This window comes from Eleginops maclovinus, chromosome 12 (genome assembly GCF_036324505.1).
Source record: "Eleginops maclovinus isolate JMC-PN-2008 ecotype Puerto Natales chromosome 12, JC_Emac_rtc_rv5, whole genome shotgun sequence".
NCBI classification, from domain to species: Eukaryota; Metazoa; Chordata; class Actinopteri; order Perciformes; family Eleginopidae; genus Eleginops; species Eleginops maclovinus.
In genome coordinates, this window is record NC_086360.1 from 16529293 (window position 1) to 16543811 (window position 14519).

A 14519-nucleotide genomic window follows, 5' to 3' on the forward strand; every position below is an offset into this window, starting at 1 on the left:
CTGCCTTTCCCCCCCACACAATCCCCCTCACTTTGTACACTGGTCTGTCTGAGTGCCTCCCTCTCCCCCTATTTCTCTCGGGGGTGCTGTGTACTTAGGTGCAATTGCAAACGACTATCAAACCCCGAGCGAAACCTTATTCAGAGACTCCTTATCCGGGAGCACAGCCGTCTCCATGTGCTGTGCTGCTCTCCCCCGGCGACTGGCTAAATTAAATTAGGTCCTTTTATCCATTCAGGTGGGAACGCAGCCAGATGAAACAAGGAAAATAAAGAACAATTTGAATTGCCAATGACACTCTTCACTGTAGTTAAGGCCCTCAGGGAGTGAAAGTGACACGTGTGGCTCTCCTAAAGTGGATGTTTACTGTATGGCCCATTAGGTGAGTGAGTAAAACATCTATGAGCTGACAATGGAGTTTTAGCAGCTCCACATTATTATCTTGCAATAAAGAGTAGACTAAATAAAATGTCTACCTAAGAAACCTTGTCAAATTGGTCAGAATACATTTTTATTCAGCACAACCTTTAACCACTGACTGCAGGCTGTGAAAGAGTGCACGCAGCCATCAATTTTAGGATGTCATTCGCAGGCATTTTCAGAAAGTGTCACAAAAAAACCTGACTTTTCTTTGGCCAAATCGTTTTTTCTTGATGATTCCTTTTGTCTCCCTGTTTAAAAGTCCTCTTAAATATTCCTCTTAATGGGACGTCTTGCTTGGCATTCACCTCAGGTGGAGGTTAACAATAAAGCTGCCCTTACCTCAGCAGCTGGTATGCCCTCTGGAGGGCGACACTGCAACAGGACTTCCTGCTCCAGAGTTACTTCCTTTCCCAGGGGTTCCTGTTCGAATGACTTCTTCAGGTCTAAGGAGAAAGACAAAAAGAGACAGAAAACTTAGAGATACTGCTTCCTACATCAAGAACATGTTACACCTCACACTCCAGCATTTTTTCTTTGCTCTGCATCTGAAATCAGCTTTCTACTCACTCTTTGCGGAATCCAAGTAACCCGCAACAGAAACATGCCTGTTTGATATCCTGGCTTAAACATGCTGTAAGGGCTCCCCATTGGAACATCGCATAGCACACTGATGCATTGACAAAAAATAACTAACACATTTCAAACCTTGAATCTAAACAGGGAAAGTGTTTGCACGGACAATTATTTAATCTCCAAACCGGGAAACATATCATACACTTTTTTTTTTAAGGATTACCAAAAGTTAAGAGTCTCAATGGAAAGCGAACTGGTGTGGGAGCCTTTTGGAGAAAGCATCCTGTGATTCATCGTTCATGGAACCCATTTCAGAGATGGTGCCATGTCATTTTACACCAAGCTCATTACCTAATTTCCGCGGTAACAATGACATGGTAATTATGGAGTTGGTAGTTGAAGTCAGCCATGCATATATTGACTCCTCCCACTCTCCTGTCACTTTAGAAATGAACACAGCAAAGAAAAATACTTAGCTGTACATTCTTAGAGGCAAGTAATGCCCACAAACACACACACACCACACACACACACACACACACACACACACACACACACACACACACACACACACACACACACACACACACACACACACACACACACACACACATACACACACACAGATTGACAATGATTTCCAAAAAGTTTAACACACATACACTTTCATCTTTGAACACAGGCTGCTTTGTTGCATGCTCACCCCTCAATCACTAGGCACAATATTTAACCTTGCTTTCATTCCATACAGTCTTGCCGGATTTAAAGCAACTCAAGCAGGCCAAAGAGAAGAAATGATTCACACTAATGGCTAACATGCTGTGATAAATGACAGCATTACAAAGCATTGTAGAATGCACTTCCATTTTTTCCACAGAACGTTTCAGAAAGGGTTCAGCTGTTTTCATTTTGAAGGGAAACAATGCTCACAGTAGCAGACTTATCTAGACATTTAAATAAGAACAGAACAGGGAAAGACACAATAAATAAGGATGGAGTGGAGGCGTGGAAAGACGTGAGCAAAGAAACAAAACCCTTTGTGGGCGGATGGATACATGGGTGGATGGAAGGACATTTTTGTTTAACTGATATTTATGCCAAATACATTTCCCCTGCATCTTTATTTCTCTCATCGCCACTCTTCTTTATGATGTCTTACACAAAAGACATCATTTTATTCATTGAGAGAGGTACAAAGGTGAAAGCACTCTTCAGCTAAGTTTATGCTGAGTCTTCACGTCTTGCCCTGCAGATCATTCTGAAAGATTGCTTGTCAAATTCTATGAATTCCACCTGAGGGTCTATAAAGCTATTCACTCTTACTGTTCACTTTTCTGTTCACCTCCTTGGTCTAATGCCATAGAGCATTTTGTGTGCATGTATCCCTACAGTATATTGGCAGCTGAGCTTAACACATGTTCAAATGATTAGCTTGCCATAGAAAAAGGCAATAAAACAAATTGTAACCTAAGAGGGGTGGCAGTGTTGCAGGACTTAGCAGGTCACTTTATTTATAGTGCTGATCCGATCTGATGGATTTCTAAATGAGAACATATGGAGAGGATTGAGTTTTTCTAATCCACGCTTCTGTGTGTAACTCAAAGTTTTACGATCACATTTTTTTCTAGAATCAGACGCAATATGATCAGGGGGAAAACGATCTGCAAATATATCCCTTTTTATACTTTCAAAATGATGTTTACAGAATGTCACTGGAAAAAAAGAAAAAGATAAGCTACATATCTGCAGATTTTTGATGTGGGTATTTTAAAGTGATTTGCAGTCTGTTGCAATGGCAGCATCAACAGCAATATTAAACTGATACAATTTTTGAAATATTGAAATAAAAAAATGTTTCGACTTTGAAGAGTTTTAGAGTCACTTTGATAGTTTGTAAAGTATTACTGGAGGTGTATAACACACATCCTCTCTCCTCTGTCTTTCAGCTTTTTTAAACCAATATGTGTGTGTGTGTATGTGTGTGTGTGTGTGTGTGTGTGTGTGTGTGTGTGTGTGTGTGTGTGTGTGTGTGTGTGTGTGTGTGTGTGTGTGTGTGTGTGTGTGTGTGTGTGTGTGTGTGTGTCTGTGTGTGTGTGGGTGGGTGTGTGTGCGTGTTATTGTTGTGTCCCTTTACTCTCCTGGTTCCCAAGTGCACTCTTAATCACCTTATTCGTCAACTGTGGTACACCAAGTGTGGACACACACGGACACAAACACTAGAAAGAACAATTCTTTAATGTTGAACCGGTCATGGTCAGACTGTGGGTATTTCATCAAACAGTGGCATACAGAGATAGAAGGATGCACAGTGTAGGACAAGGAGAGGTAAAATGGGATGTGGAAGGGCGAAGTCTAGGGAAGGTGGAAGTCCGCAAAGCAGGGGGGAGTTTGAGGATGAGAGGAAGAAAGAGTAAGTAGGAAGCTGGCAGCACACAGCAGGTCCAAATACCAAAACCCACTGCTCAGTCTTTACCTAGTAAATATTTCTCTACAGCAAAGCATTTATAGAAATGCATGCCAGTGAGTCCACATTGTATTATCTGTCTCATCTCTCTCAAAACCAAGCAATCCATCAACCCTACCAACTGTCAATCTGCCTTTGTTTATTCCTGCTCAGCGAGATCCCAATCTTAAAAAACAAGGTGAGGGATAGTGTGTGCCTCAACTCACAAAAGTATACAAAAAACTTTCAATTAAGCCCATGACAAATAATCTGCACATGCTGGTATTATATTGAGTCCCGCAGACCAGATCTGGAATATTTTGTATGACAACCAGCACAAAGTTAATTCATGCTATTTTTACTTACATCCAGAATTATGCAACTTTTGTATTACTAACTTTAGATGTGCTATGTACATTGATTTGAGGAATTAAACGTAAATATGTTTTTTGATAAGAAATAGTACATAATCAAGTTGTAAATACTGCAATTATAAGTAATACTGGCAATGTGATTCCTAACATTTTGCTGCTTGTGCATCCTCAAGTGTTTGTATAAGGCATTCTGAACAACAAGGACCATAACACACTTTTTGATTTGATTTAAATTGTATTTATATTTAAAACTCCAATTCATGCATTTACAACTGCAAGGTAAATGTACTGAAGTTAGGAGCTTCTCTGTAAGTAAAAAAAACCTCAGGAGATAAGCTACATACTCATGAGAGAACAAAGTATGAATCTGTATGAGTAAACAAGGCATTCATTTAAGATGATCATGCTGTCTGCTTCCTAGATACACAGCTGACAACGCTTTAAAGATTTCCAGCAGGACATCTTCCTACTTAAATGACAAGGTTTAATTTTATGCAGTATACATCTAATCATTATCACATTTTGTGTGGTGAGATATATTTGTTAAGATAGTTATGTGAGGATATTGCTGAGGCTGAATGATAACTTCACAATACAGTCAATCCCTGTGGGGGATGACAGCCTGAACAGAGCATGATGGTTCATTATGGGAGTAATCACCCAAAGCTTTAGTCTTAAATCTACCACATGGCTACCCACACAGCACACAGAGACACACATACACAGACAAATACTGAGAGACAAAGAGAGACTAATAGAAAGACTCAGATACTGTCACAGTGATGAAAATACACACAGGAGATGAAGACTAACAAGCAGACACAACACAGGGAATGGAAAAACCACCAACCACAAATATTAAGATACTCAGAGCGCTGCAAAATAACAGACTCATATACGTAAAAACAAATGTGCAAAAGAAAAAACAGCAAACACAAGGAGAGAATTAGAAAGTGATTGAGGGGAGAAATGCTCTTCTCTCACGCCAGCCAATTCCAGGAACAATTTCCTGGTCTTAATTAGTAAGGGAGATGGTGAAATGAGGTGTTGGTTGCATTGATTTCCATAAAGATTGAGAATGAAATTAAAGGAGATTAAAGCAAAATACTCAGGGGAAGAACAGACCACATTACACAGGCGCTAACACATATTCACATATAGTGCTAAGCTAGCAGGCTATCACAAAGAACATTGGTGCCAGTATGGCTTTAACAATGTGTTTGGGAGCATGTGTGATATAGAGAAAGAGGAAATGTGACATTGTGTCCACGACACCAGGGGGCCGTGAATTAACATCAGTGGAAGGTGTGTGTTTTTGTGCATGTGTGCAAATATATGCCCAAGGGAAATATGTGCACAGGACAGGAGGGACAGCTGTGTCCCATCAATTCACTGACCTCACTTCACTCCAAACTGCAGATAACGCTATCCAGCTTCATAAATATATCAAAAGCAAAGATAAATTCACTGAACAACAAAGAACTGCAACAGGGTTTAAAAATACAGAGGGCAACCTTGTATAGTGTTTTTCAGTGTGAGAACAACAAAAAAAGAAGGGTAAGCATCTATTCAGAACATGACCTTTCTTGCATAAACTCCTATTTCTTCTCTTTCTCACCCTCCTTGTCTCCCCTCCATCTCTCCTTGTCTCTCTCTGCCTCCTTCCCTCTCCCTATTAAACTTCCTCCACTGCACAACTAAAACTGTTATTATGTTCGTGGTGAGTTTGTTGCCTCAGGCACCTCTACATAAGCAAATTTCAGAGCAATTATCCAAAATGGGTGTCTCTGCTTGCATGCTACCCATGCCAAATCATAACGGTTTCCCCTGGTGGAGCTGCTCTAGCAATAAAGAGCCATGTGAGCTGGTTGGGAAGAAAGTAGCAGGCAAAGTACTCTCCTTAAGTGTCAAGGAGGATCATTTGGACATTCAATTCATACATGATGGCATGCAATGGAAACAATCTGATCTTTGGCATAGAAAAAAATAAAAATGATGCAAGTGATAAAGCATACAAGAGGGCAAGGTACCATTTAATGACCATTAGGAAAAAAAGGAAATGTAAATTGATTTGTAAATAAAACACTTTAGTATTACATGAAAACAAAGTTGTACACAATGTAATAAATTCATGCTGTATCATCACATCTATAGTAATTGCAATTGAAGCAGCCTCTCTCTTTCTATACACATGTCCTTCAATTTTCTACAGATCTAGGACATACTTACTAATAGTGCGTTATGTAAATACTGTGTAGTGTATTGAGAGGGGAGGAAAAAGCCTATGGGATCTGCAGTAACCAATATCAAAAAACAAAGAACTGAAGGTACTCTTTGACCTTGAGTGTGACCCAGTATCATTTTCAGCATGGTTATAGGGAGTCATTTTTTGTAAGTGACTTTAGAGAGTCTATTTTTCCACTCAGACCAGTTCTTCTCCACCCTGTCATTTCAACATTTCCTAACCTGTGATCAGCCCTAAACGTCAGACAAGATCTTCCCATCCACTGACAAGTTTTGAGGAAGTGAACAACTTAAATTTACTGACATGGCACTGGCACTCTGAAGCACAACAGATTCAATAAAACAAAGTGTTTGACTTAAAAAGAAAGTATTATTTCAAAATATATTGAAAACGTTTAACATTCATATTTTAATTTGAATGAAAAAGAATAATCTGTAAGTCAAGAAAATAAACTCTGCGTTTCACATGTTCTTCCCTTTAGACTATAAGCTGAAATTGAACCTGGGTTTTTATGCTTGTCAATAAATATATGAGACAAAGAAGAAATTGTGCTCTAGCAAAAGTAGCCATTTATAAATACAGTTCTGAAAATACAGAAATGTTTATTATGACCAAAATATTACAGTTAATTTAGGTTTAATTTCATCTTACAATTTACAATTACTTTGACTGATACATTGCATATGATTTTGGGAGGCAATTTAGCGACCCCATGGGTCAATTAGACAGCACCTTCCCTACGCCTTTCTCTTATTTTAAACTAAAGTATAATGACCATTGATACTTACATGTTAATCTAATCACAATTGGACTTTGGAAAGTGACTTACATTCTGTGTGGTTACATCGGCTGTGGCTTACCACTTCAACACTTAAGAGTGCACTGAAGCAGTCCTTGACATCTGGGAAAAAGCTCTGTGGCTAACAGTGATGGTGAGACATCACACACACACACACACACACACACACACACACACACACACACACACACACACACACACACACACACACACACACACACACACACACACACACACACACACACACACACACACACACACACTATGGGTTCTCACTATAAAAATGTGTTTTCAGTGTGTGTGACCAACATGAAGTCTTTCTCAGGGCGAAAAACCAAGAATCTCTTGATGATGTCATCCAGAGCAAAACACTGAAAGCTTTCCACTGACAGCGTTTCAAAAGTGTCAGAGTGAGTGAGGAGGGAGTAACAACATTGATCTTTTGGGTCAAACACATTTTAATTTGACTGTGCACTAATAAAACTGTCTAGCATGCAGTTTTATGCAAAAAATGGACAAATGTCATTGAGATTGTGGTGGTTGTGTGAACTTGGTTTTTGCGCCGCAGTTCAAGTTTCCTACCAGAACGGTTGGCTAACACACTGCGGTGGTTTTCGGTTGCTGGGTTACAAATGGCTGGCTATATTGTTGTAAGCTACATGCAGGCTTAGGCCCAAATGAGTGTAGAAGAGTTTGCTTTTAATCAATGCTTTAAATCTAACACATGAAATCCCTGTTGAGCTTTTTTTCCCTTGGGTAAATTCATCGATGATTGAAGGAAAACCTAAATTCCTGCAGTGTGATGTTTGCATCATAAAACCAAACAGAGGAGAAATTCTCTAACAGACATTTTCCAGTTCACACAAGAAGCTGCCTGGGCTGCTGTGTGTCTGAGTGTCTGGACTCCTGATTGCTATGCACACACATGTCTCAGTGGAAGGTGGCAGAACAAATTGCCATCATCTGAAATGCGTGTCCCTGTGGTTGCGTGTGCATGTGTGTGTGTGCGTATGTGACCTTGACATATTGCTAATCCGTTGAAGAAGAAAAACTTGACCTGATAGCTGCAGGGCCAAAGAGCATGTCTGACACTGCAAACACATTTGTGTGTATTTAGGTGTCTGTGTTCGCTACCCCTGTGTACGTGCCTGCACTGCTGTGTGGGTGGGAGTGTGTGTATGTGTCGGTCTTTGTCTCACCATCTTTATAAACTTGAATTAGGCTGCCTGCGCACATCCATAACTCAGCTAAAGTGCCCTGCTCCAAAAGACCAACAAATCACTCTGAGATTTATTATCTCTGATTGGGTGTTTGACACTTTTACCACCACAACACTGATTACCATTATCCAGCTACAAACTGTGTATTAGGATAATGCCTTCAAGTGTTAATTCTACAGTTATTAAAACAGCCTGAAGATGCTAGAGAATGAGAACCATAGAGGCAACATAATAGAGCACAAGGAACCCAACAAAACAATAAGCATATGATAAGCAAAGAAAAAAACAAAAAGTGGTTGAGACAATGGGAGAGGGGAAATAAGAAAAATGTGTGGGAAGAAGGGATGGGAATGCAGGAGAGAAATGCTGAATTGCTATTGCATGGTGCGGTAGAAAAGACACTTTGCTCAGCAAGCTCTAGATGCCAGGAAGCATTTTAATCACAACAGTAGATCCAAATAGGAGCAGAAAGCAGGGTAGGTCAGGAGGTTGGGTCGATTTGAAAAGGTTATCGCAAGAGGGGGCCGAGTGTAATCAGATCCAGTTAAGGGAAAAATCACTGTTATAATGCACAGAGGAAAGTGAAGGACAGAGAGACAGACAAAGTCAGAAGGAAAATACACACTACACAGAAAAACTAAAGGAGTGACAAGGATCAGGAGGGAGAGAGTAAAGTAAAAAAGAAGCAGAGGTTCTCTCATATTCTCTCTCCTAGCGGCCCTTCAAGCCTTCTTAGAAGCATCGTCCAACACCAATCACTCACCTAACCTCTATAAGAGATGTTGCATGTGTGAAACACTATATACAGTTCCCTGTTTGAATAAGGTTAATTGGAAATGGGGGAAATTATGCAAGATAGGTAACATGCTAGTTTGCTGATACAGTTTTGTAGGTAGGCACAGTTTTTTAAATTATTTAGTGTTTAATATTTGTGATTTAGTATAGACTACTGGCTGCCATTCAAATTAATGAGGAAAGCAGAAAAAATTATGCTTGACCTGTGTGTGCGTATGCCGAGAGTTGGTGTCATGATATTGATGGCATGGAGTCTGTAAGTCAAAGAATGATAAAGACACAACCATCACATGAACAACGTTGCCTTCAGTTCTCAGTAGGTGTGCTTTTCTGTGCTGCTATATTTGCGTGTTTACCTCAGAGATTCTCAGAAGCCTGTATACGTACACTTGCCTACATCTGTCTCTCAGCGTGTATCTGCCCCAACGTAAGCCAAAAACAGCACATTACCCAGCTTTCATTGCACCCCGAGGAGGGCCTATTCCACTCGAGAATGTTATTAGTGGAGCTTAGAAGGATATTTCTGACTGTGTCACTAACTCTCTGCTGACAGACAGAAAAACATCCTCACATACCAATGGAAAAGCACAGAATAGTGAGGCCCAAAAATCAAATGGTCTTACAGGAAAAAATTAACTGAACATATTATTGCTTTGGTACGGCCTCACAACTTGATACTCTATTGTGAAGTATGGACATTTCTGTCAGCTAATTTTCCTATTCCTTACGTAAAAATGTTTAGTTAATATATTCAAATAATGAAGTTCAGGGACAATCTTACAAAACATACTCTTGTGTCATTAGGCCTAATACAGTATTTAAGATCTTCACTAAACAGCTTGTGATCCATAAATAAAATGTAAACATGTGAGTTTGTTTTTATAATTGTATTTGACATATAGCATTTTTTCTTTGTATTATTAAGATTAAAAACCTTAGCAAAATGTGTAATTCTGTGAGCTCCGAAACACAAATACATTTTTAGTGAGTGCTTAACAAAATATATGAATCAGCCTGAAAAAAGTGAGACATATTTACAGCCAAATAAAATATCCTGTATGAAAAACAATGGTCAACATGATGGATTCTAAACTGCAGCAGGAATAAGACCAACATGGGAAACAACGATTAACAGGGTGCGTGACTGTTAGAGTGCTACCGTCTGTTAAAGTACTAAATATGGGCATGTGAGCAGTGTGTTCTGAGGGTCTGCTGAATGGACTACATTAAAGCCCCCAGTTGTCCTTTTGGGAGTTCACTCAAGCATAGCCACACAGTTAGTGTAAGCCAGGTAAACCGGGGTGTTGGGGTCAATTTTGTTGGTAGTATTTTTTTATGCTTGACCTTTCTATAACCCGAGCGATCAGGCAAGTCCCCATTGACTTATGTGGCTGAGTTGAGCGGAGCAATGATGCTTGCTAAACTAATGTTATGGGTTTGAATCATTCGGCCAGTGGAATCAGCTTTAAAGAAACAAAAGCATTCATTTTTATGAGACTTTCATTAGAAAAAAAACTAACAATTTTTATTTTTCATCAAGCATCTCTACTCCCTTGCCACATGGTTGCAGCAGAGCCATCAAGCGACCATCAATCACAGCAGGATTTAAAATGCTCTTTCCCCTGCACTGTTGTTTTTGTCTAACAATCCTTAAATTATTTCCCCATGTGATCACTGTGTATGCAGTGAAAAATGGTAACTCAGTCTGCTGGAGTGATATTGAGCGTGCTGGGGCTTTGTCTAGCCTGTGTTCTTTTGGTGACCTTATAGTGAAACTCCCAGTTGTCAAATTACATTTTCACCAGACCATAACAGGAAGCTAATACTGGTAGACTAAAGTCAACGAGCTAAAATGCTTAGAACGTTCCCAACCAATCATTCAGGAAAACCATTTTTGAAAGGTTCTTCCTTAATACAAGTTTGTATTCTGAAACTTGTAGTAAGGAAGAACTTACTGCAGCAATGTACCTCTGCACGTCAAAATAAAGTAAAATATGCAATAAATGTTCTTTTTTTCAGCAACACCAATTACATTTGTTCCGAAATTACCTCTATGCATTTTCACATTTTTATTGCTTGAGTCCGTACATGACTCAATAAGGGATTCACAGAACCTGTTGCATTGAATTAATTAAGCATTACTGTTTTTAATGTTATCTCACTTATTGCCTGGTTTACTCTCCTATTGCCTGTGGAGGTCTATCACCCCTACTGCTGCTGGTTCATGTTAAATTATTTGACTGACAAAACATATGGTGGCACAATGTGTTTGAAAGAGGTAACCTTTGACAGAAATCATTCGCAGAAAAAGCAGCTATACAAGACATCTGGCAGTTTTCAGTTTTAAATATTTTTAAAATGGTCGAAGCAGAGCAAAAGTGATACATTTATGTGTGCATTAAGGATTGTTAATGTGCTTCTGTAGCTGAATATCCGCTTTTCCTTTTTTGGAAAAGAGAAACTTGAATGAATTTGCATTTATGTACATTGAAAATAATGATGTTATGGTGTTGTAAGTATATGAACAATGATTTCATCCATACTGTCCATGCTTCCTCGTATGAAAAGTACTTTCAAACATCTCATGCATACTTTAGTATATAGTATAGTTTTTACTCACATGCAATACGGACGTGTGCCTTGCGGCTTTTGGTCGTTCCAGCGGAGCTCCAGGCCACACACTGACACCAGTAATCTTCAGGACCAAACAGCTCCTCGACCTGCTGCCGTGTAATTTCTATACTGGCTTCTCTCACTACCAGGCCTGTGGAAGAAAGTAAAAGCACTGTTAAATCACTTGTAATATCAGCTGGGATTCATATTCGAGCTAAAGAAGTCTGCCTCAAACGGTAAATGAGTCACGAGTTTCAATTCTCACTGAGCCACTGATAAAAAAACGCAAGCTTATACTCTGGTGATACAGCTTTCATGTTAGCTTAAGAGGCCGAAAGTCAAATCTGTGCACAGTAAATATCTTCGTAACTAAATAGTAGGAGAGAATAATAATACAATGTCTGCAGCATGTTTACAAACCCAGGTCACTCCTGCGGAGAGTCACTGTGGATTTAATGTATGTGGAATTGTCCCTTTGCACTTCCACTTATCTCGTATTATTTATTTATTTTCCCGGGTGTTTTGAATGCAGCTCTGTATGAAGTGTTAGGTTGAAAAAGCTGCACCCAACTGATAGGACTGCAGGGGAGCACAGAGAGAGGACTGCAGAGAAAAAAAGTCAATGAAAAGCAGCAAATAAACTAAGGGTGAAAATACGGGAGACAAAGAAAAAGGGTCAGGTAGAACACAGGTTCAATAGCAGGAGAAAAAAAGGAAGTTAAGACTATTGTTGAAAAGCACAACAAAGTAAAGGAAGAATTAATGAAAAATAAGTAGAAGGGACCAAGTCTTGGAGAAGGTTAAGCTCAAAACAAGAAACAAAGAGGAAAGTGAAATGAGGGAAATAGAAGACAGAATAATGAGGAAAGATGTGAAAAAGATGTGAAAAGAAAAAGAGAAGGAAAGGAGATAGTTTTAGGTAAAAGTAAGTGGGGACTTTGGAGCAGCCAGGGTATGATTTGAGAACATTTGCCATTTATTTCAGGTTCAACAGTGAGACAAGGACCCAAGCAACAATCCCTCACACATCTGACTTGGGCTTTTTATTTATGTAGACTCTCAGAAGGTTCCTGCCACTAGAGACATTGAAAGACAGTAAGTAAGCATGCCAGCCTAAAGGCAAAGGGGACCGGGAGGATGTAAAAATGTGAAATCCAGTGAGCAGGATTTTGGTGGACCAGAGGCCATTAATGGACGGCAAGAGATTGAAAGAAAACCCATGAGGGCAAAGAGCAGGGAAAAGTAATGGACGCTTTTGTAGAAGCTAGAAGGGAGATGGGGAGACATGGGTTTAGATTAAGAAAAATACCATAAAGATTGAAAACGGACACAAAGAGGAAAGTAGGGCAGAGAGTAAAAAGCTTGTTGAATGTCCTCCTGGCACAACAAGAGATAATAGCCAATAAGGGGGGAGAAAGCTATAAGGGCAAAGCAACAGAGACAGTATAAACAACTAGTGTGAATACCAGTGTCGAGCAAACTGACAAACAAGGGATATTGTTAAGGCTTTGCAGCTGAAATCAAAATGGGCAGGGGACACAGCATCTAAGGTACAGGCAAGAAAAAAAAAAAAGGGTAGCTAAACTTGCAATTATAACGAGCAAGTAGCCCAGGACTAAAGCTGAGACAACTGGTAGGCAGTGGAAAAGAGCAAAAAACTCAGCATGCAGACAAAACGGACGTGAAGTAGCTGAACACCAGTGGACATCCAACTGCCAAAGTAAAAAAGGGTAAGATGGCAATTAAAGTGAATGGTTATAAGGAGAAAGACAGCTAAACAGAACATGAGAAATCGGAAAGTAGCAAATAATATACCCCCTGATATCAGTCTTGATTAGAGAATAATACTGCGACATGTTGGAAAAACTGCAGCTGACTTGCTTTGCATAAGAGGAACATTTCTCCTAGGAAAGGACTGAACAAGTAAAAACCTTTACAGTAGTTTTCTCTTGTACTTATGTAAGGAATTGATACAATGTTATTGATTCCACTTATTGATCTTATTCTTCATCAATTTCCAATCAAGTATTGGGTGGAAAAAACATACACACATTTGTCAAGATTAATTATGTTAGTACAATGACATTTTGCTAGAGTACTGCAACAGGCAACAGTAATGGATGACCAAAGAGGAAACCAGGATGGGTGTTGTAAGGTATTGCTTGCATTGAAACAGAGATATAAAAGTAAGAATACAGAGTAGAGCAGAGAGGGTTACAGAGATATGAGAAAACAGACAGACTGACGGGAGAGAAAAACAAGGACAGGATACTGTATGGTAAAACAGAGAGCATCACAGAGAGCTGAGTTGGTTTCACAGCAGGGGAAATCATTGGTTGTAATGACAAAATGTGTTCAATTACTCAGGCTGAAGTCAAAAAGACAATCTGAAACTGACGGCTTAGTATTGATGGAAGGCCAAAATGGTAAGAAAAAGAGGAACTGTCACATTAATTAACATCCTCTAATCCTTTAACTTCCAGCTACAGAAACCTGATCAGCAGTCAGTAACCTGATATTCTTAAAGGTATAACATAGGGAATTCAGAGCAATGATATACCAGCCTGCTTTGAATGTGCTGTAATCCAAGATTTCATTTATTGGATGTTTATAATTCTGGCAATATCTAACATATTGTAACTTGTTCTGTGAGAGACAGATTTATTTTTTCTGGTTTATATTCGGCTGTGTTAATATGCAAAGCTTTCCAACAAGGGGAAGTATTACTGTGAAAGCAGTGCAGAGAAATGAACCGGAACATTATTCCTCTTGGCGATGCGTCCCAGTATACAAGATGTTTAAAACCAAGGTTTAACAAAAGCCCAATATAACATAAAGAGGTAGAAATACTGTCTGTTAATATCCAATATCTCAGACATGAAATCTGCCATTGTGAGTTCAAGTGTTTTTGTATTCACTTACTGTAATTGAATGGATAAAGGGATTTCATACAGTTCATACAGTAATTACCATAGTGTCATTGGTGTGTTTTCATATCAGCTTGGGAGTAAGTTGGAAAATTCATAGCAGGAAA

The 14519-nt window shown here is 39.3% G+C and overlaps 1 protein-coding gene across 2 annotated transcripts in view; it reads right to left on the reverse strand.

Moving 5' to 3' along the window:
* The window catches only part of LOC134874037 (netrin receptor UNC5C-like), a 162093-nt gene that overhangs the window by 56510 nt on the left and 91064 nt on the right, over positions 1-14519 (reverse strand). For both annotated transcript variants that reach the window (XM_063898010.1, XM_063898009.1), the window contains exons 3-4: positions 11493-11636; positions 763-866 (exon numbers count right to left, since the gene is read on the reverse strand). In XM_063898010.1, coding sequence (XP_063754080.1) covers positions 763-866; positions 11493-11636 — 248 coding nt within the window. The remainder of the gene's footprint in view (positions 1-762; positions 867-11492; positions 11637-14519) is intronic.